A 24,738-nucleotide genomic window follows, 5' to 3' on the forward strand; every position below is an offset into this window, starting at 1 on the left:
AGGAACGGTTAATTAAGGTTTAGGCTACATTTGTTTCTCAATAAATCATGAAATAATTAAGAAATAACACACCCGACACCGACATGGCCTACCGCCATATATTATAACTTATTATAGCCTACTGCAGTTTTATTGAACACAGGATATATAGGCTGTAGGCATGATAGCCTGATCACGCCGAGTCACCCGGGCTCCTATTCTTCTAAAAGGGATATTGGACATTGAAATAAAACAAATAGCGGCGCATACAGGCTACGCGAACCTAATCTAATGCTACACCGAGGCGAGGAATACGTTTTGTGTTTTAATTGTTTGCATTCATTGTTTTCTTGACAGCATGATAGACGCGCTTTTACGCAAGCATGCAGTCCTGTCCTGATCCTGAGCAACTAAAGTGCGCCTTTACGCAGCGACTGGATATTTGATTCCTTTTAGTTCCTACTTCCTCGGCAGGATGTCAAACGTCAGAAAAACCTATTATTCTTTGGGAAGGGGTGTGTGGCGTTCATTCTGCTTTCCCAAGTATAGGCTAGTTCATCTCTGTCAGGGAACGGGGTGACAAACTTATGAGCGCTCATGCAGGATCTGTTCATTCATGCCATTTTATTCTGCTCCACCTCGGAAATATTTGTCAACCCCGCACTCCAACATTTAATTCTGAATGTTGTTCTGTGCAGCTGAAAATCCACGAATATCTCCATAAGGAATACATCAAATTTAAGTCATGACAATAGCGGTCTTGTACGCGCTGTGCGTGTGGATATGTTTAATCTGTGTTTCGGTGGGAACTGGGTTCATGTATCAGTTCCCTGGGGTAACTGTGCAGCGCATCAAATCAGAACCAAGCGGCATCACCGCCGGACCACCGGGTACCGGATCACGCAACCAACTCAGGTTAGTGCGCTTAAGGCTTACAATAAACAAGACAATAAACAACATTTAAAGTCTAAATAAATATAATTAATTTGTTGTTTGGGTAACACAACTGTGGATAAGTGCAAGTTAGGCTGTAGCCTATGATATATGGTATGATATGATATGATATGATATGATGGGACAATGTCGGGTCTCTGTTCTGCATGTAAAGTGTCTTGAGACAACTTGTGATTTGACACCTTGATAACATTTTTATTTAATTATGATTTATGTGATATATGTATTTGATATAATATGATGGCTGACCTATACGATCAATGTATAACCGTGAGTTATTTCTTTCAAAATGTGCAACATATAGTGACAGTGTAATGTTTTACTTAAACAAGATATTATTTGAACAGAATAGGTTTTTTTGTTTTTTTGTAATCAATTTTCAACTTTCACAACACATTGCAGCATTGAAAATGATTAATTAATAGGCTATAATCTCTTCCATATATCTCCTTAGAGAACTCGCAGTTGTATGATCTTTAACCCATTCTGGGCGGGAACCCCTTTTGGTGTTACATACATTATGTTATAATTTACTGCTATTTTTGAAAAATCTTAAAAATGTGGCGCAAATCTTTGAATAAATATTCTTTCACAGTGAATGTTTTTAAATCAGGTCTAAATTTAAATGACATTGTGTTTTTCTATAGGAACTGGTGTCAGTATACTGTTTCCAGAACAGTGACGTGCCAGGTGCACAATGGAACTGAAACCACCGTTCAGAGAGTGTTTCAGGGCTGCCGATGGCCTGGACCCTGTGCCAAGCTCATCAGGTATACCTGCCTTTTTATCATAATGGATTTCTATTTTCTATTGTTTTGCTGATCAATTTTATTGTTCTAAAGTCAGTAATGTGCAATGGTATAGTCTAATCACTTTACCACTGCCACTTCACAAGAAAGTAGCAGATCTACAAGCTCTCAGCACATTGCAGCGCTGCAACACATTGAGAGCTTGTATGTTTAATGGTTATTTTTGCTATTTGTCATACTACAAAGTTTATAGGGCTTAAAGGAGTAGTTCACCCAAAAAGTTATTTATTTTCTTTCAATTACACACCCCATGAAGCCTTGAATTTATGTATTTCTTTTTTGTTTAATCTCATTCCCAATAATTTGATGTCCAGAGACTCTCCGGTAGCTCTCCGGTAGGAGACAGGCCACGTTTACACGGCAACAGTCTTTAGAGAAAACGGCAAAATAAAATATCAGATGTGCCGTCCGTTTAGACGGAACAAAGTGAAAAACCCTTCCAGAGTGGAAATATTTGAAAAAGCTTCGCCTGGCGTCTCCATGTAAACGGACAAAACGGTGGATCCGCAAAACGTGTGACATCATGGCTCACGTCGGCTCATTTTGCGTATGTTTATTACATTGTGGCTTCAAAGAGTCTAGCCTCGTTCCCAGCCTTACTCACTGCGAAGAGAAATGCCTTGTCACCTAAGGCAGAGAGTGCCTAGCCGTAAGTGTCGGCCGTAACATCTGTCTGATGTATTTCCCCCGGATACAATATTTTTCGACCAATCACAACACTTGTTTAATTCACGGAGAATGTAAACAGATTAGTAAAGTGTCAATGTCATTTCCTTGTGCGGTACTTCCACCAAAATCCTGCTACTTCCGACAAATTTCAGTACTTCTGTTTATGCACTCAACAGTGTGTATAGGTCTCCAATGAGACCATCATCAAATTGTAATTGATAGATTACTCCTTTAAATGATTAATGTGTGTGTGTGTGTGTGTGTGTGTGTGTGTGTGTGTGTGTGTGTGCGTGTGTGCGTGCGTGCGTGCGTGCGTGCGTGCGTGCGTGCGTGCGTGCGTGCGTGCGTGACTATGTGTTTTAATCCAGTTATAGGACTCTGGTCAGGCCTTCCTATAAAGTGGCCTATAGGCTGGTCACAGCACTGGAGTGGAAGTGTTGCCCTGGCTTCGTAGGAGAAGAGTGTCGTGAAGGTAAGCATCTTCCCTACACCCTTCCCATGACCAGACAGCGGCCTTGTGGTTAGAGTGTCCGCCCTGAAACTGGGAGGTCGGGCGTTCGATCCCTGCCGGGTCATACCAAAGACTGCCTCCCTGCTTGGCACTCAGCATCAATGTGTTGGATTGGGGGGTCATGCATGGTGCATGCTGACCAAGAGATGGGTCAAATGCAGAGAACAAATTTCACTGCGGTAACGTATGTGACTAATCGTACGACTTTGACTTTACACAGTTAAATCTGGAGTATTAATTTATCTCTGAAAGGATAAAAAAGGACGAGAGATTATATTGTATCTAGATGTATCTAGCACCCCCCCCCCACCCAATCACAGATGCTTACTTCTCCAGTAGTGAAGAAAAGGGATTGCACTATAAAATGTGGTCTTTATCTAAATCACTCAAAGATTGAAATAAAGATTCAAAGTATTGCTCATCTGTGCCTTGTTAGCAATCCCAAGGAGATTAACCCACATCACTGACTTTTGTTTGGTAATATAACTTGGCAATCATGCTACTGTGAAGCAGTTGGCTTTTAGATACCATTTTAAACAATTAAAGTTGAGAGCATGCTTTAGATTAGACTTTTAATCATGCACTGCAGTAAAATGACAGTTGAAAGGGTGCTGTGGGCTGTGTTTTTTGTACCGGCACCTTTATAGCCCTGTATTTAAGATTCTTCTCTGTTTTAAGGAAGCTTAGCCCCTTCTCTGTCTCTCTAGCCCAGTTTATGGCTCTGTATCTTTCTCTCTACATCTCTTTCTGTCTCCCAACACTTGAGCCCCCCTACAAATTACAAGACAAACAGTTGTTGGCCAAGGAGCAAAGATGTTAATTTAAGATTGGTAAAATAATTATGGTATTTGAGGTTGATTTCATTACATTTGAATGAAGAAAATCTTCCTAGAATTTGAGCAAAAATATCAAGGCACACCATTGTGCTTCTATACACCAACCAGTTCAGAACCACTGACTGTAAGGCTATCACTACTATGCTCTTACATAGACAGACAGAAGTAAAGCCATTTTGTTCCTTTATCTAAATATGGCCATAGATACAGTACAGCTAGTGAAAGAAAAACCTCAAAGAAACATTTAGTTGAGAAGCTTGTTAAAGTGGAAAGCAGTGGGTATTTTGCTCACGGGGAGTGCTGCTCCTGGACACCACAGACCGCAGACTGTTAGCCCAGTAAAGACTGAGGTTTTCACCCCGGGGCAAGCCACCAGGAGTCAGTCAGAGGAAATGGAGTGGGAGGATGGATGGAAGACTGATGTCAGGCTGTCTGTCTCAACTGCTTTCTACTCTTGGATATGCACTGGCTCAAAAGCATACTGAAAAACATGCATTCAATAACAGCTCTTTCAGAAACAGAGACACTGTCTGATATGGTTGCAACTTGATGATGAGTTTACTGCACTGGCCATGACACAGAACTGTTCTGCAATTAATTGGTATCACATCCAACAACTTGGTAGTTTTGGAGAAGTGAAAATACAGTAATTAGCATGTCATTGAACACATTGGCATGCACTAGCTGTCTAAATGTATCCATTACAAGTTCCAACAACAACAGTTACATCAATGAAAGCGTTGGTGCTTGTTAGTGATAATTACCCACACCTAGCTCCATTTTGCATAATTACACATTGTTGCACTTGGACAGCCAGATTTTCTGAGAGTTAAGAAAACACACGTTAATTCTAATGAAATAAACTTGTGCACATATCACAAAAGCTTTTAGAAGCCATTATTTGCCCTCCCATATATTTTTCCAACAAAGATTAACATGTAGCTATATGCGCCGAGGCGGTAATGCCAGAGATTATGGTTCATTTGAGACCAAAGTGGTTGCAGGAGTGAGAAGAAGTAATCTGGCTGTTTGTTTAACCTTTGCTGAAATGTATTTGCACATTCTAATGGGTAAAGCACAAGGAAAATCACCTCCATATGGAGGGAGAGAAGGCCAGGTTCTACTCAATAAGGAGACCTTACAGACTGAGGGTGATGTCACTGACAGTCTGCTTCACATTCAGAGGTGGAGGGAGGATGTAGGGAGACACGTGACAGGAGGCACAGCGCCTGGCAGGGGTCAGAGGTGGAGGTAGAGACACCGAGGAGACCCATGTATAACAAAAGGAACGTGCATGACCAAACAGGTGTGAGAAATATCAGAGAAATTAATGTCAAGGAGGTCAAAGGAAAGAAAGAAAGAAAGAAAGAAAGAAAGAAAGAAAGAAAGAAAGAAAGAAAAACAAGGAGGGTTGAGGGGTCACGTCACATGTAAGTGTGGGGAGCTTAGCTGGGTCCAGCTGCTGCTGCTTGCAGCGACGGCAGCAGCAGGGCTGGTTCTGTGGGAAAGTGGCCCCACTGAAATTAATGAGCGTGACACTCTCCAACCAGGCCTCCGTAATAAACGTGACCATGCTTAGATCAGGTTTTATTATGGGACATGATCATACTGCAGTACTGGGGAAAAAAAGAAGAACAAAAAGATTAGGTTTACGCCAACTTACATTTGCATTCTGATGCATTGGAAGCAACTGGTCTAAGAATAGGTTTAATTTGTGTCAAAACATGGAGTAGAAGTCTTGATTTTTGGCATTAGGAAGCGTGCTTTTGTTTTTTGTTGATAATGCCAGCAGAGTGTGTGTGTGTGTGTGTGTGTGTGTGTGTGTGTGTGTGTGTGTGTGTGTGTGTGTGTGTGTGTGTGTGTGTGTGTGTGTGTGTGTGTGTGTGTGCGTGTGTGTGCACCCAATGTGCACTTCTGACCTTCATACCAGTTATGACATATGACACTCATACCAGTTGTTTTATCAAGAGGCAGAGACAAGAGTCTTACCCACTGAATGACATCACCACTGCTTTTGGTTTGATGTGATTCTGGCTTGACATCAGAGGTCTCCTCATTGTATCCCCAGAGCTGCAGGGAAAGGACACACAAAGGAGACCAGGGTTTGAGTCTCGTCTGAATCCATTTAAGAGATGCTTTGTCCTTCTACTTTCTATGTGTTCTTTCGTTTCATCTGCTCTGCCTTGGTACCTTCTACTTGACACAAAACTCTTGTCACCATTGGGCCTTATCATATAAAAAATCACACCCGTGTGAACTGAGTGGTGCAAATCCACCCCCCCCCCTTCTCTCTCTCATATTAGCAGGCAACAGTGCAGCACTATCTCTCTCTCTGTTTCTGGCACAACAGCGCCACTTTTAGTACTCATTGGTACTGGTGCTCATAGTCACATACAAACAAACAAACAAACATGAATACATGAATACACGGTTGACACGGACATTGCTGTTCCTTGGAGTGGTTGCACCACAAAAAAAAAGACACAATGAGATGGAATGGAATAGCTCATTCGCTATTCCTGTCTTCAAAGAGATCTTCTAAGTTTTGATATGTTTTTCAAAGTAGTTTTTTTGCCTACACAATGCCGAAACTAACAGCATGACACCTTTAGCACGTTTCAATTTGGCTTTCTTGTTTTTGGCTCTGTTAGGTTAAACAGCTTTATAAATATGTCTCGAGTGTGTGGCCACATAATTGTATTGTTGCAAAGCTTGAACTGGTACGTGCTCCCTGCAGGAATGTGGGTGTTTTCAGAATATGTTTTGGTGACACCCTGACCGCGTCTATATTTCTTTTGACAGAACAAGCGTATTGGTCTAGTTTGGACTGAATGTGTACAGTGCATCACAAGAGTTACAGTTTACTTTCATTGGACCTGCGCTAACACATGACGGAATGGAACACATTTAGGAAAAATGTGTTAGCAATTTCCCTGCCGCTAGCCCCTGCCCCCTCTTCATTTTGTCACAGCAGCACCCTGATCCCTATCGGCACACACAATAATTTCTGCAGATATGGGGAACAGAATCTATCAAGAGCTTGTGCCAGGACCTCCCTCTGGAAAAGCTGATGGGATCAGTGACCCCTGGGATCAGTGACCAGTGAAAAGGGGCTTAATAAGTTCAATACTGATTGCACTGTAGTCACACAGCATATCTCTGCTGTCGGGAAGAAACCACCTAACTCCTAGTCTAGGAAAATTGGCCTCAGATCCTGTGCAGCAGGGGCGTGGCCCAGTGCGTTGCGTTTCAAATGAAATGCGAATCAAAAGACAGGGGCGGGTTCCACATGGAGTGGGCGCTACCTCTAAATAAGACGGAAGGGAAACAATTGCTCCTTGAGCGGTGGTGGCCTACTACAATTCAATTTGGAATTGGATTCCCTTCGGACTATTTTCATGGTATGCACAGTGCTTCAGACCGGAAAGGGGAGTGTCCGCTCAGATTCTGAGCGCAACGTACTTCCCTCACAGGGATACGGTCCTTTTTTCCCAGAAGTCTTTCTCGCCCGCCTAGTGGCGAAAAATAAAACTTCTGGGAACTCAGATTACCTAACTCCAAAATGTTAGTTTTTCAGGAAATAAAAAATATACATTTTTCAGGAAATTAAGAAGACTGTTTTTGAAAACAAAGTAATAATGCCTCATCAAAGTTGGTGTTGTGACTTTATGTATTGTCAATTACTTGAATGAGAGGGGGAGAGGTGGTGGAGTTAGTTGCTTTAGCAAACAGTTTGAGGGTCCAATGGAGTTAAGAGGTTTTGTCCAAAGCGCTTTTTACTATTTCCATTGGTTCAATATTTTCGAAACAACACACAAATCTAAAGTGTGTTCAATAGCACTGATTTATGCCAAAAGAAATAATCAAAAACCTCAAAAAGTTAGGAGGTTTTATCCCGACAGCAACGATATGTTCGTTTCTTCTTTTTAGCATGGGAAATTTTCATACCACAGCTGTAAAGGTTTTGAAATCACTGATTCCCGTCTCCAACTCAGAAGGAGCTAAATTATTAGACTCAATTGTTGGAGAGATTATCTCGAAATGTCAGACAAACAACAAATGTTTAAAGGACCACTTCACCACTTTTCAACTGCTCTTCCTATAATTGGTCCTCACTAATGTCCATGATACCTCATAGGAGGGCTGTGATGAGCAGTTCAAAAACCCGTCCACCAATGACATCATCGATGGGGAATCCAAGCTAATAAAAACAGCAGGCTTTCTTTTCCCGAAAAGTTGCATCGAAGCCATTGTTCTCACGATTATAAAAATCTAAATATATTTTAAAACAAATCTTGTTTAAAAAAACGATGATGTCACTGGTGTCACTGGCCTTTCATCCCTCTCTACCTCGACTTGCATTTTGTGACCCAGATTAAATCTCGCTTTTTTTAATGTTTAATGTTTTTAATCCAGATCTCTTATTTTTCCACTTGGCCTTTTAACTCTTTCACCTTTGCCTTTTCTTTGTTATGACAACCCCTGCTGAGCTCACAGTCTTCGATCTGTATTCTTGTCTTCTTTCCACTTATCTCACTCCCTTACCCCAGTGTCAGACCTCCATCCCTCGGCTCCTTTAAGTAAAGTGGTAAAACAGAACCATATCCCACATGTGCTCTTTCAGACCACAAACGTTGCAGCTCAAGGGTATATGACTGATGTCTCTCTTACAGCCCTGGTTGTGCTCAAATATAGGTCAGACAGTAACCTCTGACCCCAGGGAGAGCTATGGGATAGCTCAGCTGTTCCCAGCTCTGGTCTGGTGTAGCTGATGGATGGTCCGTCTCTCCGTGTGCCTGCTGCGCCTTTGCATATCTTTCACAGGGTATTTGTCGGGCATTCCGTCTACTGTCCTTCTTTACAGTACCATCTGCCCGTCAGTCTTTCTCCTAGTGTGTACCTGTCTGTCAGTGGCCACTGGTCACTGTGTCATGCTTGAAAGTAGATTGGCTATACTTTCAGAGACACGGTTGTATAGCCTACAACAAATAAGTATCTGAACCATTTGTGTGATTTTATTGGCCAGACAGTTGAGACCAGGTCAGGATTTTTGTCTGTCTGTGTTGTCTGCTGTAATCAATTCTCATTTTCTCTCTCATGGTCTTCTGACTTTCACTGGGCACTGCTACAGAATACTTCAAAGCAATAGCTATTGTCTGCCATTTCCCATGCATAGCATGTCTCTCTATGCATCCTCTCATAGTATGAGGATGACTGTATGTCTGTGGAGCGGGAAGGGCATCCATCTCTGTTGTTGGTGTTTTAACCACTTGAATCCTAGCATCCTCTATACTGGGCTATACTGGGGCCACGGAGGGGAACATTCACCAAAAATAGCCGATCTACACAATGGCTATTTTTTGGTGAAAAGTTATTTTGTAAAAAAAAAAGGAAAAAGAGCACACCTAGTACAGTGTAGCTCAGGTCCGTTTGACTAAGATTATAATGTCTAAGTGGTTAATCCAGAACTGTTGGTTGTCTTGATAGCAGGGTTGGTCTTGGTGCATGGTAATATGATGAGTGGATGCATTCTGAATGGATGAGGGAATGACATAGAAATTAGGGACATTCCTGGTGAGGGTGTACTGTCATTGTTTCATTGTATTATAACTACGCCTGCTGAGCAGTGGGCTTTTTTGGAGGAGGGGGGGGGGGGGGGGGTTGAATATCGACCCCTCGTTGGGAATTCCAAGATCGTTATCACTAGTGATAGACCGTATTTCTATCTGCGTGAAATGATGACACTCTTTTATGAGTATTTTATAGCAGATTTGTAGACGCAGCTTGTATTCTGGTGAAATGGAGAGTGGCCTGCCAGCAGCTAAATGAAAAAGGGCAGAATTGTCTTGCAATGGAGAACTGGTCATATTGGTTTCCAAAAATAGGGTCTATCCACCGCCCTCTACCCAGTCTGACCAACCACAGTCTGAGAATGATTTAGGGTATGTTTGTAAATGCGTAGATGCATGCATGGCGGTGGCGGTGGCGGTGGCTCAGGGGTAGAGTGGCCGAATGGAAACCGCAAGGTTGCCAGTTCGAATCTGGGCTCCCCCAGGTTCAGTGTCTTTGAGCAAGACACTGAACCCCGAATTGACACTGAACCCTGAATGTGCTGGTTGGTGCCTTGCATGGTTTCCGCCACCATTTGTGTATGAATGTGTGTTTACACACAACCTATGTAAAGCGCCTTGGATAAAGGCGCTATATAAATGCACCATTTACCATTTACCACACACAGAGGCATGCACATGGGTCTGTGGGGTGTTGACATACAACATGCTCCATGCAGCCAGGCCTTATAAGCACGCACGCACGCACTTGCACACATGGCACACGCTTCTGTGTATATTGGGAATGTGACAGTCCCTCTTAAGTTGGTCCAGGAAGATGTTTAAATAAATCTTCCATCCATGCCCTTCCACATGCAGGCAGAACAGGTATTTAGTGTCTATGGAAATTAGCATCCAGAGCTGTGTGCGTCATGGTTTGTTTTGTGGTTGTGTGTGCGTGCGTGGGATTCTTTTTTTGATGGCAGCTTTTGTGTCCTGAACTCTTGTCACATTTGCCATTGACAATGAAAGGAAAATGTACGTTATATATGTAGACGAGCAAATCGACTATTTTGTCCTAACTCAAACATTAAATGCCATCTGTGGATGTGGACGAGCAAATCGGCTTTTCTAAACACAGTGTTTTAATTTAGGCCTATATATATTTATACCATACCATATATATCACATAAATTCAGTTGTCATCTTACATGGTCATGGTGAAAGATGAGGTTTTTTTACAGAGCAATGGAGAAAACTCTGATTTGAGAGTGACGTACTGTCATTTGAGAGTGACGTAATGAAGATATGTACCAATGCCAGGGTTAACTGGCTTTCTATGGTGACGTAATAAAGATATGTTTCAGTGTCGGGTGGATTAAAGGTAATGCCTCTTTGTATACATGTATGTAATCTGAAACCTATCTTTATTACGTCACCATCGAGAGACAGTTATACCCTGGCATTGGTACATATCTTCATTACGTCACTCTCAAATAGCCTGGAACTCACCTATGCTTTTTATGGCATAGGCAGCTCCCGGCAGGATCCGCCGGGAGAAACTATGCGTGACATGAGACTAATTAATTAGAGCGACAGAGAGAGAGAGGAGTGTGTGTACATGTGTGCGTGTGTGTGTCAATTGAACAAAGGTGCAGACGATCAGAAATCAGCAGAGAGTGAGCGATGTTTGCGCTACTCTATGCCGAATTGAAGTGGACTTGGACCCAGACTTTTCTTTTCTCCCTGGAAATAAAAACGTCTGGGTTTCCAAGGCTACTCTCAAATGACGTTACGTCACTCTCAAATCTGAATTTTCTCCATTGCTCTGTAAAGCAAATCATGCAGCCACGGCATACGCATCGGAGCACCAGACAAACAACTTTACTTGATCGCTCTGCTTGCGCAAGTAACTAGATAAAGTGCCCCTCGGGGCACAGGTCTCCACCAGGCCAGGTCAGGTTGTGGCCTGATGGTGGTGCTATAACAGGCCAATGTGAAAAGGGTGGGATATATTCCTCAGCCTAATCGGAAAGTCAGTGAAAGATTTCACGTAAATTGCATGCTGTGTTCATGATTTGAGGGTTTTTGTGAAAAACTAGACAATCCTGCAAACTTTGAAAGCCAATGTTAGCCAATTCGGACGGAATATGAAATATCGGACAGATCTGTCTTGAACACATGACTATAGAGATAGTATGTAACGATTTGCGGGATTTTTGGACAGAATCTGGAGGAGTAATATCCCAAAAATTGTTTTTCAAAAGTCGGCATCCTGGTGGCGCTATAACAGGCCGTTCTGGAAAATTTGGGGCAGAGGTTTATCGTTGGTATCCAGGGAGTGTGTGTGTGAAATACATTATAAAAAATGTCTACTAAAAGTATTATGTATTTATTATAACAACATATCCATGGACTATTGCTGATTGTGGTGTTTCAACAACTTTTATTGCGCATCCCCACAGGAATCGTGCAAGCTTGGATTCTGATATGTGTACAACTGATAGATATTTTACACATTTTAAAGTTAATGAGACAATTCAGCATTCTCTCTTTAATCAAGTAGCACAAATCCGCTTTTTCTATGCAAATGTTGAAACAAAAACCTTTTTTTAATGCATCTATATAAAAGATATAGTAATTGTCATCCATAAGTCATCCGTGTTTTTTATTCTCCTCTGTGTCAAATATGTCTCATATATATAGCCTCGCTGTACTTGGCAAAAACCTGGTTCTTCCTTTCCCTATGGAGCAGGAAAAGTTCTCTATACTTTCTATTTATTTGGCTTCCTAGTAAAGACAACATGATTCTGAATCTTTCCCATGAGCAGAGAACAATCCAAGAAAAATAACTTTTCTTAATGTTGCCGTGGTGTAATCATGCACCCAAACACCCTCTATAGATGGTGGTCCCATTCTAAACATTGCATTAGCTCTCACACAACGGAAGTTTGGCTTTCTAACCCAATATAATTAAATTCCAACTCCAAAAACAGAAATACCGCCTGCCTACCCTAGAAATCACTGTTGTTTTCCTCTGGTTCACATTTATGGTATATTGACTCAGCTCTGGAGTTTTCCTGTGGTGCAAGTTTATGATATAATAAGAGATGCCTGGATCCCAGCCTCATTCCAGCGTCTTGTTGGGGAGACGAGAAAAGGACATTCGAAATGTGGGGCCTCACTACGAGGTTTCAGTAGCATCAATATATTATTAATATTGTTATTATACTTCAAAGTGCATCCCATAAATCAGTGGTGAATGACTGATGAGGAATGGAACCCCATGTATTCACACATTGCAGCCTGTGGTTACTCATCATAACCTTGGTATTGTGCTGTGAAGACTCTGGTGGTCATTAGGGAGAGCAAACATGCATTGCAAACATGTTTAATCCGATTTTTCTCCTCATTAAGGAAACCTCAGTAGCAAGTCACAACAAAGGGCTCACACGGGTCACTTTGACCTCAGATAAGCCCAGTAGTTTAGCAGTGCTTAGTATGTGGGCAGATGAAGGAATGTGTTTTGGGCTGAGCTGTTGATTGTTGTTTCCGTTCGTGGATGTGTTCTAGGCTAGACCAATCAGAGACTTTGTAAAACCACATACAAGGATGATACACACGCACGCACGCACACACACACACACACACACACACACACACACACACACACACACACACACACACACACACACACACACACACACACACACACACACACACACACACACACACACACACACACACACACACACACACACACACACACACATCCTGTCCTATTTCTGTGAAGGGGAAACCTCAATGGCTGTTGTTCTGTGGTCAGAGACTATGATTTTGGCAGACCATAGCTGTTTGGCTCATTTTGTTTTGTGTTTTGCTTCATGAGTGCCAGTTGTTCCTAGTTCTTGGCATTTTACCTCATTAGGTATCCTCACTATAACCACAGTGTGGGTGGCTTCCAACTGTGGAAAAGACAGCTGACATTCCACAGTACTTATGATCCATGAGAGCTTCTAGGTTGCTATTTAGGTTCTTACAGTATTTAGAATAAATGCGGTGTTCCAAGATTGCTCAAAACGTAATTTGTCTGCTTTGCTGTAACTAATGGTTTCACTGTTGAGTGTCATGGTTTGTGAAAGAGATTGGGCAAAATAGCTTCTGGCAACTGGTGCACAATGGGATGTGCCAGTCAAAGTGTGCCGGTGTGTGAGTGCATGTGTGCGTTTGTTCCTGTGTGTCTGCGAGTGAGTGAGTGAGTGAGTGAGTGAGTGAGTGAGTATGTGTAACCCCTAGATGTTGGTGATGGCAGCTGTATCTAGTAAGTAGAGAATGTGTTCCCAGTGTCTGGGACTCTGGGTACACAGAGAGGTATTGCAAGTGGGCAGACAGAAATAAAACCTGCCTGAAAACTCAGGAGATGTGCAAGTCAAGTGTGCGTGCGTGCGTGCGTGCATGCGTGGGGTGGCGTGGCGTGGCATGGCGTGGCGTGGCATGGCGGCATTGTGTGATTTCCATAATCTAAAATGATCTAATTATATAGTCTCTCTTTTGTAGCCTCATATCTCTCTCTGTCAGATTATGATAAGACATTAATTAAAGGATGAGAAGTGTGATGTTCTCTCTTTGTCTTTCTCTCTCTATTTCTCCTTTATTTAGAGTGTATGAACTGCACCGGCTTCACTGATTGCGTGCGTGCGTGCGTGCATGCGTGGGGTGGCGTGGCGTGGCATGGCGTGGCGTGGCATGGCGGCATTGTGTGATTTCCATAATCTAAAATGATCTAATTATATAGTCTCTCTTTTGTAGCCTCATATCTCTCTCTGTCAGATTATGATAAGACATTAATTAAAGGATGAGAAGTGTGATGTTCTCTCTTTGTCTTTCTCTCTCTATTTCTCCTTTATTTAGAGTGTATGAACTGCACCGGCTTCACTGATATGAGCAGCAGACTGAATGCCATTGAGTCCAAGGTAATGTCCAACCTTCCATGCAAGACATAAAAGTGGAGTCATTAAGAATATTTATGCATTTAGTCCTGAAACTCCTGAAGAGCCCTCATTCCCAGAGAGAATGTTATATTTGTAGTGTCTCAGAGCCAGTTCATTAATCAATGTACAGACTTTATTATACTACAAAGTGCAAAGTGTATCTGAGATGTCCTGCTGTGTATCCAGATCAAACTGCTAGAGAACACAACTTCCTCTACATCATTGGTGAACCATTTACCAGAGGGGTCCTCAGCCAATGAGGTGGACGTACCTCAGCCCACTCCTGTAGGACCCCCATCATACCTACCGCCAGGTAACGTAGGAAAACAACCACTTGCTAATGCTCTAATCTAAATAAAGAAGATCACTTTTTACCATTCAAGTGCATTTGTCCAATCTACCCAAACAAATTGGTCCGAAATTGAACATTATCCCTGGCATATGCACTTAAGCGCTGCTTGGTCTTCAACCAGCCAAAAGTCTCACGTCTCCCCTTCTCTGCTCCTATTGGCTCCCGGTTTCTGTCCGCACAGAGTACAAAAAACACTGATGTTGGCCTACAAAGAGTCTCCCCGCTCCCTCAGATCAGCTAACACAGGACACATGCCGTCACCCAAAAAAACAGGACAGTGCTAAACGCGTCTCAGACTCTTCTCCCTTCTGGCTCCTAAACTATGGAATGAACTCCCCATTGCAATTAGAACTGCAGACTCAATCGTCCGCCATAGTCTGAAAACTCATGACTCTTCAGACTGAAGGCCTATTCATAGTCCAGTTTTAGGTGATGAAACTGGAGTATGAATTGGCTTTTAACCTCGCGTCACCAGGCTTTCCACCTCGGAGGAGACTCACTCATTCACTCTGGATTAAGAGCATCTGCTAATTGCCTAAATTGTTAATTATTATGTTGTTTTTTGAGGGGTGCTAGCCCCTCCAATGTCTGGCTTTCAGAAATAACATCATGTGGCAGCCAAGTCTATGGACTTTTAATGTTTGTCTTTAAGCATGCCCCCCTAAAAAACTGGACCTCACTCGTGACATCATGTGGCAGCCAAGTCTATAATGTTTGCGTTAAGCAGTCATATCATGCGGCAGCCACAGTGGGCGCCCCAGCTAAAATCTATGGCATATGGTTGGTTTGTTTAGAGTAAAATAAATATTTAGGCCAGCCAAGTCAATGGACTTTAATGTTTGTTTAGTATGAACTATGATGTAATTTATGTCAATCAAGTCTATGGACTTTAATGTTCGTTTAGGGTAATGAACGTAAGACGTAAACTGGCTGATGTGTGTGATTTCTTTTACCTCTGCAGGTGGAAGGGGGGCTCCTGGGCCTGTCGGACCACCAGGGCTTCCCGGTTCTGTTGGACCCTCTGGACCAGCTGGGAGAACAGGCTTTCCTGGACCCATAGGTGAAATGCCCACAATTGACCATATTCACACCTTTTTGTCAGGATTGATTATTATTACATAATGTTTGTAACATTAGTATGTATCACATTTGTCCATAATGTTCAGGGCCAAAGGGGGAGAGAGGTTCACCGGGGCAATTGGGTCTTCCTGGCCCTCCTGGTCCACCAGGGCTCCCGGGGTCCTACTCCTCTATCCCACTTAGAGGTGATGTGTTTGGGGTACATCAGTCAGGTGAGTGGTCCACCCCACCCCTGGCTCCTAGAGGCCTTGCTTCTCTTGAAAACCCAACAATTTGCCAAAGGGTGGTGCTAGAGAGCCGAGGGCATGATGTCACCAGGACAGATTCACACTATGGTCCTGGGTGCGCACTCGGGACCACTTGGCAGATGTTGTGGTAGTGTGAATGCTGCGTACCATTCCCGGGACCACATGGATACGGATACGGATTGCTGATCGAATATGAAAGCATTGAATACAGTTGAATGAAGTCTACTCTTGTGCGGAGGAATCAAGGCCAATGACATGCGAATTATGGCCAGCAGGAACCAGGCAATCGTATTTGAATCAAATAGATTCAGTGTGAATCTGCCCTAAGTCAATAGGATTCATCCTACAATACCTATTAGATTGTGAGATATCTTGCATGCAAAGTTGTCATTTTGGCCTGAAGGTCATGTCACCAAAATCACTAGGAGTCATCCTTCTGGGAACCAGAATTACTTAAACTGTTGAGTGGAGAAAAGGAAACAATGATTACTAAATGTTTAAAAATATTCCAAAACCACAGCTAAAGTAATTACTATTTTCAGACATTTAATAAACCAATTTATGAAATGCATTAACCTATTGTTCCTTAGTTCTGCATCCATTATGGGAAATGGCTTTAGATACAGCAGGTGGAATCTATTAGAAAGTGAGCACTGTATGTCTTCAACCTTTATCAAAGGTGATTGTAATCACACTTATGATTATGATTATATGCCAGGGATAAGGTCAGTGGAAGATTGGAAATCTCTGTTGGAACTGTTACCCCCATGACCTGATTCCGGATAAGCGGGTGAAGATGGATGTTAAAATATAACAATGATGTAATCGTATTTGTCTTCATTTTCATAGTAGTAAAAAAGACACATATTTAAATGTTTTGTAATATAGACAAGAATAGAATACTAAACTCCCATATTCAATACTCAATGGTCACCACAGGAGGGCAGTAGATATCCAAGCCATAATCATCATCTCAGCACTGCTGGCTCCGATTAAGCTTTTGGCTGGGTCTGTCTTTATAAGCCAGAAACTGTGTCTGTGGGTCTGGAACTATGTAGATTTGGGTCTGTGGGACCATATTGGCTGTGGGGGCCAACTGGCTGTAAATCAGGCCTAATTTGTTAGCTGTCAGCACAACAGTCTGTGCTGGGGGAATGGGCTGGGGCCCAGAGCCAAACTGGGCTGGTTATCAACAGGGGAGGAGATATTCTGCCACTCATATAAACTCTCCTGGGGGAGGGAGACGGGCAAGGGGAAACTAACATTATAAAATTGGTTCCAGGGGGAATTTTGCTTCTGCTACAACCCTTTAGTCTAGAGGACTGCAGTCATAAGTGTGCATCAACTATGGTGTGCATCGCTGTGCTATCTCATGGGGCTTACACTGATACAGAACTAAAGTACTGAAGTGGATAGTGAAGGACTGCTTGGGTTTAAACTTTATCTATACTGAAAAACATATTACAAACAGTCATTGTAAATCACATCATTGATGCGCCAAAGCAAATAATATATACCAAAGATTCAGCAATGCTGGTACAGTAACAGAGGTTGGGGCCTGTAATAAGGCTGTTTTGGACTGCCCACTTGTTTCAATTCTCACCCTCACATACATACCAGATTCTTTCTGAACTCATCTCTAACTAATCTCAAGATTATAGCATTACATTATTTTGCCTCAGATTTGAACCATTACTGTAGGTATAAGGAAGAACTACTTATTATTTCAATGTTCTGGACACCCGTCTTTTAGTCGAGGTCACTCTCGCACACAATCATTTTTGTTAAATGTTTAAAATGGTCCCATTCAGATCTTACTGACAAGCTCTGGGAAATGTAATCGCATCGATGTGTTGAAATAAGACAGGGAGTGTGTGGGGGAAATAGAGGGAAACATTTCTTTAACATTCTGTAAATCCATTTCTTGCTCTAATGTGTTTTTCAGCGGACCTCAGTCAGGTTTTAATAAGCTCTGGGAAATAGTCCGCGACTCCTGTCACACCTGCTTTCTGCCCTACAGTTTTGTAGACAGAGGGTTTTTGGGTGTGACTGTGTGTGCATGCGTGTGTATGTGTGTGTGCAACTGTGCATGCGGGTGTATGCGTGCGTGTATGTCTGTGTGTGCGTGCATGTCTGTGTGTGTGTGTGTGTGTGTGTGTGTGTGTGTGTGTGTGTGTGTGTGTGTGTGTGTGTGTGTGTGCACGCAGTGTGTGTGCACGCAAAGAAAAGGAAGGGAGGAGAGATAACTCATACAGATTACACAGCACACATGACATTGGCAGTGATTAAACAAAGAAATGAGCAGACAAAATTATAATTACAACAACAAAAATATTTTCTTTCCTGGTTGGATGAAATTGGCAACCCACTAGGGAACAAACATTCTAAAGCAATAATTACTATAGAGTTATAGAGTTTTCAACAAAAGACCTTTTGTTTTAACAGAAAATGTTCGTCGTCCAACAATTCTTGGACGACTAAAAACTAGCAACAAATAAAATGTCTTTACATTTAGTAGCACAAAACCTGAACTGGCTCTTAAAAGTCTTGTTTGTGTGTTGTTCAGAGGAGAACCCATTGCATCCAACTCTTCGGGTTCCAGAGATAATCCCAGGCCCACCAGGTCCATCGGGCCCTCGAGGGCCCACAGGTACACCCCAACTGCTGTTCACAGAACCATGCACTATCCAGGGAAAACATTTCCTCAATTCAGAACAGCTCAAGCTGATATTCTTTAGAAACATCTCGTAATAACTATCATATCGTTTATGTTTGTGACATGACAGGCCCTCCAGGACCACAGGGACCTCCAGGGATTCCAGGTCTTCCGGGGCAAGATGTGAGTATCAATTATTCAGTTTGGACCCTGACCTGCTCAGAGGACGGTGAGGTGATTTAATTGATTAATGATTAGTGAAGATAAGAAATGTGTCCATGCAGTGAATGTCTTAATTGACGCACACTACATCATGTGTATTTCTCTGTTCTTCAGGGTGATAGAGGTGATAGAGGTCTACAAGGCAAGGCTGGAGATCCTGGGTCAAAAGGAGATGCAGGAGAAAGAGTGAGGCTAAGTTAACCACATGAACCCTATAGCGTTCCTTTTAAAATTAATTTTTAAATTGCAGCTATACAAGCTGTATAGCTCTATACAAGCTCACAACGCGATATTTAGGTTTAGTGTAAATCTATTTGATGAAGAGATTTTGTGTAAAGGGACAATAGGGTTTATCTCTGCTGTTGGGCAGAAACCACCTGCCGGTAACTCCAAAATGTTCATTTTTCAGGAGATGAAAAAACATCCAGCTCACGTGGAGACAGTTTTGGCCAAAGTGCTTTTTAATACTTTTGGTTCAATATTTTGTTAACAATGTAGCCTACAAATGAAAAGGGTGTTCAATAGCACTGATTTATGAAAAAAGGAAGAAGAAGATGGCTAAACAGGTGGAGTTAGCTGGTTTGGCAGACAGTTTGATGATCCAATCGAGTTAGGAGGTTTTGGCCAGTTTATGCACACAAAGGTGTTCAATAGCACTAATGTATGAAAAAAATAATCAAAAACATGACAAATTTAGTTAGCTGGTTTCTTCCGGACATCGTCGTTATATTGGATTAGTGGGTTCAACGTATTTGATTCTATCATAACACCTTTTTGATTCCATGTTTGATAAATGGCCTTGGCTGTCAAACAATGTTTTACTTTTAACACGTGCAAAAGGTGAACACGGTTCTCTTCAAAGACTTGTGCTCCGAGCCATGACTAATCCGCCTCTTCATTCCAAGAGCTGACCCCACTAATCAGAGGAGCCATGTCACATCACCTTCACCTGGGCCTTAACCTGATCTCCTTCATCTACTGCTGTGATTAAACATTGGAGATTTGGGGAAATGGGGTATTTTAGACAGACGCTAAAGCATGTAGGTCTGTAGGTGTGTGTGTGTGTGTGTGTGTGTGTGTGTGTGTGTGTGTGTGTGTGTGTGTGCGTGCGTGCGTGCGTGCGTGCGTGCGTGCGTGCGTGCGTGCGTGCGTGCGTGCGTGTGCGTCCGTGCATGTGTAAGTCCATGCATCGTAACATTATGTATATATCTTTTTTTTACCAGGGACATCCAGGTTTTACAGGCGAGCAAGGCCTATCTGTGAGTATAAATATGTTCCGCACGCACGCATGCACGCATGCACGAATGCACGCATGCACGCATGCGTACACATGCACACACATGCACACACACACACACACACACACACACACACACACACACACACACACACACACTACATGACATGACATGACAGGCGTTATTATTTTGCTGGCATTATTATTATTTGTCTGCATTCACAGGGATCCCCAGGGCTGAAGGGTGAACCGGGGGAGGGCTTGTCTGAGGTAAGAGAATGCAGTATTAATGTTGTTCCACGGTGAGCTATAAGCTGAACAATGTTCCATCCCAAGTAGATTGATCCTGTGCTGTTCATGCAGGGTGAAGGCATTCAGCAGCTCAGGGAGGCTCTGAAGATCCTCGCTGAGAGGGTTTTGATCCTGGAACACATGATCGGCATTCATGGTAAGGAGGATGAAGATTAAACATGGAAGATCCATGTCTGACTATTGACTGAACCCATTAATACCTGAGGCCGATTCCACAAATGGCTTCTAAATCAGTAGTTCTCACACTTTAAAGATTAAAAAAAAGAAAGAAAAATGACAGAGATGCTTTCCCGGTTTTAATGGGTTAAAATGTACACAAAAGTAAATTCTTCATTAATTCAGTCACAATATTGAAGGGTCTCTCGTATATTTGTTTTCTTGTGTCTCTTTGTCTTGATACAGAGAACCCAGAAGGATCAGGATTTGGCGGTCTGTTGGATCATCTGTCTGTCTCGACTTTTAAGACCAAACGCCTTCAGCCCAGTCAAACCCCTTCTCGACATCAGACACTGGGAGAGAAACAAAGACGAGGTCTTTCTTGAAGGCACTACTACATTTAAGCTTGATTTATATTTTGTTGTACGGCAATGTCGCCTGCCCAAAATATCCAATTTACAAGCTCACATGCTTTGCATTGTGAGCTTGGTGTGTGTGTGTGTGTGTGTGTGTGTGTGTGTGTGTGTGTGTGTGTGTGTGTGTGTGTGTGTGTGTGTGTGTGTGTGTGTGTGTGTGTGTGTTTGTGTGTGGAGGGGTGCAGGGCTGGGCTATCATAAAGCAGTGAAACATGTAATGATTCATTGTTTGGGGACAACATTATTCATGTTATCATTATTATTATATATGTTTTAAGGGTCATATCAGCCCAGCCTCGTCTGTGCCTTACCCCTTATCGCTAAACTTCTTTGCCTTTTTTTAAATACATTTTTGAATACCGGTAGTTCAAATAGCCGATCTACAATCTCACAATTTGTCGATGTAGATCGGCTAGTTGAACAATTACAATGTTTTTCAAAATAGCAAACAAAAATCAAAGAAGTTTAGGGATATGGGGTAAGGCACTGTTGAAGATAGGGCCCAGAATAGTATCATACATTTTCATAGGGCCCAGATTTCCCGGAAACAGTCCTGTGTGTATGTAAGGAATGTTTATTATTTTTATTATTATTTGCTTGACTAGATGTGCAATTTTCATAATATGTTCTGCAGTGGTGGAAAAAGTAGCCTACTCAGATGTTTTACTTAAGTAAAAGTATTAATACTGCAATGTAGAAATACTCCATTACAAGTAAAAGTTCAGAATTCAACATGTACTACAACATGTACTTACTAAATGGTATTGGCTTCAAAATGTACTTAAAGTACCAAAAGTAAAAGTACTCATTATGCTGAATGGCGCATATTTCAAGTTTTCAAATGTATACACATCTTATGAAAATAGAAGATCTACAAGCTCACAATGCGTCACCATGCGACGCATTGTGAGCTTGTACCGTAGAATGGCCAAAATGTATTGAAATAATAATCCAAATCTGTAGTGGAGTAGAAATAAAGTATTGGAAATTGGAAATAGTCAAGTAAAGTACAAATACCTCAAAAAATTACTTAAGTACAGTACTTAATTAAATGTACTTACCGTTAGTTACTTTCCACCACTGATGTTCTGTAATATATTTTGACTCAACTAGTCTGTATTGTCTTCTTTTTGCTGTAAAATGTAGTAGTAATACAGTTACTTGAAATTACAATCTTGTAGACATGAGATGCTGAGCATTTCATCCATTGAAGTACAGTCCACATGTTCACTATGTTGCTGTATTCCCTTTGTCTAGATAACTTTAATAGTAGCACTTAAAAAACCTTGTTCAATGAAATATGATCACATAAACTGTTATGAGGAGACCTGACATCTGTCTTCCCTCAACACTCTGCTGTACAACATCTCCAGATGTCAGTTACACTGCTGGCTGATCTATAGTATGATGTTAGCGTGTGAGAGCCAAACCCAGTCCACACTCTTTAGCTTTTAAATACTTTTTTGTATTGTAACCTCGGGGTTATCTTTAGCTGGCCTGTCAAATTCATTCTCCCTCTCCTCTCCTCTCCTCTGCTCTCTTCTCCTAGCTCCCTCTCTCTGCTCTGCCTTGTTAAAACTGAGGTAAGACATGACAAACTGCCAAGAACTGCTGCTTAAAATAAGTTAGCTGAAGTGATTAGCATCAGGAGAGTATGCATCTGGAGAGGGAGGTAGTGAAATAATAGTGTTTAGACGTGAGTCTGCTGACCTCACTTGGCTCCATGCATCTTCAGGCATTTGGCTGCTAGAGGACAACATCTACACATTGACTGACTGCACACTGACTTCAATATTGCTGTACCTTCAGTAACACAGCAGCATTATTAATAGTATTGTGTATGGTCTTCTTCTCAGAAAGGAGTGTGACCTGTTCAATTAAGTTGATCTTAGCCTACTGCATATTAAATGTCAGTAGTAAATGTTGTGTGTTTTGAGCTTGTAGATCGGCTACTTTCACTACTTCTTAATTATTTAGATTAGATTTTTTTTATTAGATTTTTTTTTGTTATTAAAAAAATATATTTTTAAATATATATGTTTTTAAATGTATAGGAAAAGAAAATGGGATTTTTACTCGAGTCGTGACCCATAAAAATGTGTCTGTGACCCACAAATGGGTCCGGAGTCTATTTGGGAAATAGTGGCACATATAAATGATACACACACTCATAATAGTATAGACATGACTGACTGTGACACTTACATTTTTCCTGCTTTGTTGTCATGTTGTAAGGCATTGTAATCTGTGTATACTATAGGCCTCTATGTCTATTGCTAAAATGAGATTAAAACAATCAACAATAAACCGATTTGCCTTATATTACTAGAGTATTGAATCCCATTTATCCATGTACCTTCCACAACTTCCACAGCACTGGCATGCTACAGTATGTACAAACAGAGGAGTCACACTTTTCACATTTTTCACACTCTTCCCAGTTCCCACCTTCCTTTCCTATACTGTCCTCATTTATCTCCCCCATTTTCTTTGCTTCTCTCGTCTTTGCTCCTTTCTTTAGTCTTTAGTCTGCAGTATCACTTTTCTCCCCTGATCTTTGTCCTCTCCATGGGTGATAACATAGACATAGATTGTTGTAGTCAAGGTTACCAGCAACATCCTGGGGGAAGTTTGTAAACATCTGGTTGACCCATGAGCAGAAAGAGACGAACAGACGCCAGATGGCCCTTTTTCCTTTCTCCCACCTTGCTCTTCCCACACGGGGGAGCTATCAGGTCGGTAAAGAGCTGATCCAGCATCAGTGTAAATGGTGCAGAGCTGATTCCTTCCATTCAGTGGCGTTACCTGAACCAAGGAATATGGCCATATATCATTGCACTATCATTTGGTCTGTCCTCTACTCGTATCCCTTCATCTGTGCTATGTCTGCAAGAAGCCCCTATGCCTCCCTTCTTCTTAGGTCCCCGCCCCCTTGTCTTTTTCTCCTTTTTATTTTTTCCTGTCTACTGAACAGAGACGTGTTGATGTGAGGCCCTGCTCGTGTGGCCACAAAAGGAACATGTCTCTGGTGCTTTTGATCACAAGCAAGATCAGGCATGTGTCCACACAGCTCCCCCTGTGTATAGCCCACTGACTGATCGCACAGTATAATGGGCAGGCCCTGACATCCAAAGACGCACACCCAGTCACCCACACACTTGCGTCAGTGGCACAAACGCAAAGGCACACAAGCACACTTGCACTCCTATGTCCTATCTACCCCCAATGGGACGGGCCTGTGGTCCATGTGTTGGCTCTGTTCACAGCAGGGTGGCTTGTTTACTGGACACATGGGAGCAAGACAGCAATGGTGTGTACGTATGCGCTTTCCCCCCTTCCGTGCCCTTTTTTCCCATTTGACAGTAAGATGGATGATTGCAATCACAGGAGCCATCAGCGAGACAGAGTGGAGGTCTATGGGGCAGTGAGACACAGCCATGGGAAACCAGCCATCAGATTACTATAGCCTGCTGCCATGGGAACACTGCTCTGTTTATTTGTCTGCATGGTGGTGGGTTGTTGTTTCATACGCATTTCTTACTTTTAGCTTTCTGTTGGCACTTTGATGTACAGAACATGAAAGCTTCCATAAAATATGTGTAGGCTGTATGTGTGTGTGTGTGTGTGTGTGTGTGTGTGTGTGTGTGTGTGTGTGTGTGTGTGTGTGTGTGTGTGTGTGTGTGTGTGTGTGTGTGTGCACGCGTGCTTGCACAGAGCAGTGTGTTTTGCGTGTGCGTATGAGAAAATAAGCTCTCTTATAG

At 42.2% G+C, this 24,738-nt stretch overlaps 1 protein-coding gene across 2 annotated transcripts; it reads left to right on the forward strand.

Moving 5' to 3' along the window:
- Nucleotides 1–23,302, forward strand: col26a1 (collagen, type XXVI, alpha 1). 2 transcript variants are annotated; one of them, XM_083774076.1, is made up of 14 exons: nt 1–894; nt 1,581–1,703; nt 2,780–2,883; nt 14,219–14,280; nt 14,485–14,611; nt 15,612–15,710; nt 15,817–15,942; nt 18,545–18,628; nt 18,765–18,817; nt 18,971–19,042; nt 20,080–20,115; nt 20,319–20,363; nt 20,433–20,541; nt 20,808–23,302. In XM_083774076.1, exons 1-14 carry the CDS (start codon nt 725–727, stop codon nt 20,945–20,947), a joined length of 1,350 nt encoding a protein of 449 aa, XP_083630202.1. In that variant the 5' UTR covers nt 1–724; the 3' UTR covers nt 20,948–23,302. The 2 variants fall into 2 exon arrangements, with proteins under 2 accessions (XP_083630202.1, XP_083630203.1); XM_083774077.1 differs by having other exon boundaries at nt 2–894; nt 20,457–20,541.
- Nucleotides 23,303–24,738: the final 1,436 nt, after the last annotated feature.

Source organism: Protomyctophum parallelum (genome assembly GCF_964188405.1).
Source record: "Protomyctophum parallelum genome assembly, chromosome: 9".
NCBI classification, from domain to species: domain Eukaryota; kingdom Metazoa; phylum Chordata; class Actinopteri; order Myctophiformes; family Myctophidae; genus Protomyctophum; species Protomyctophum parallelum.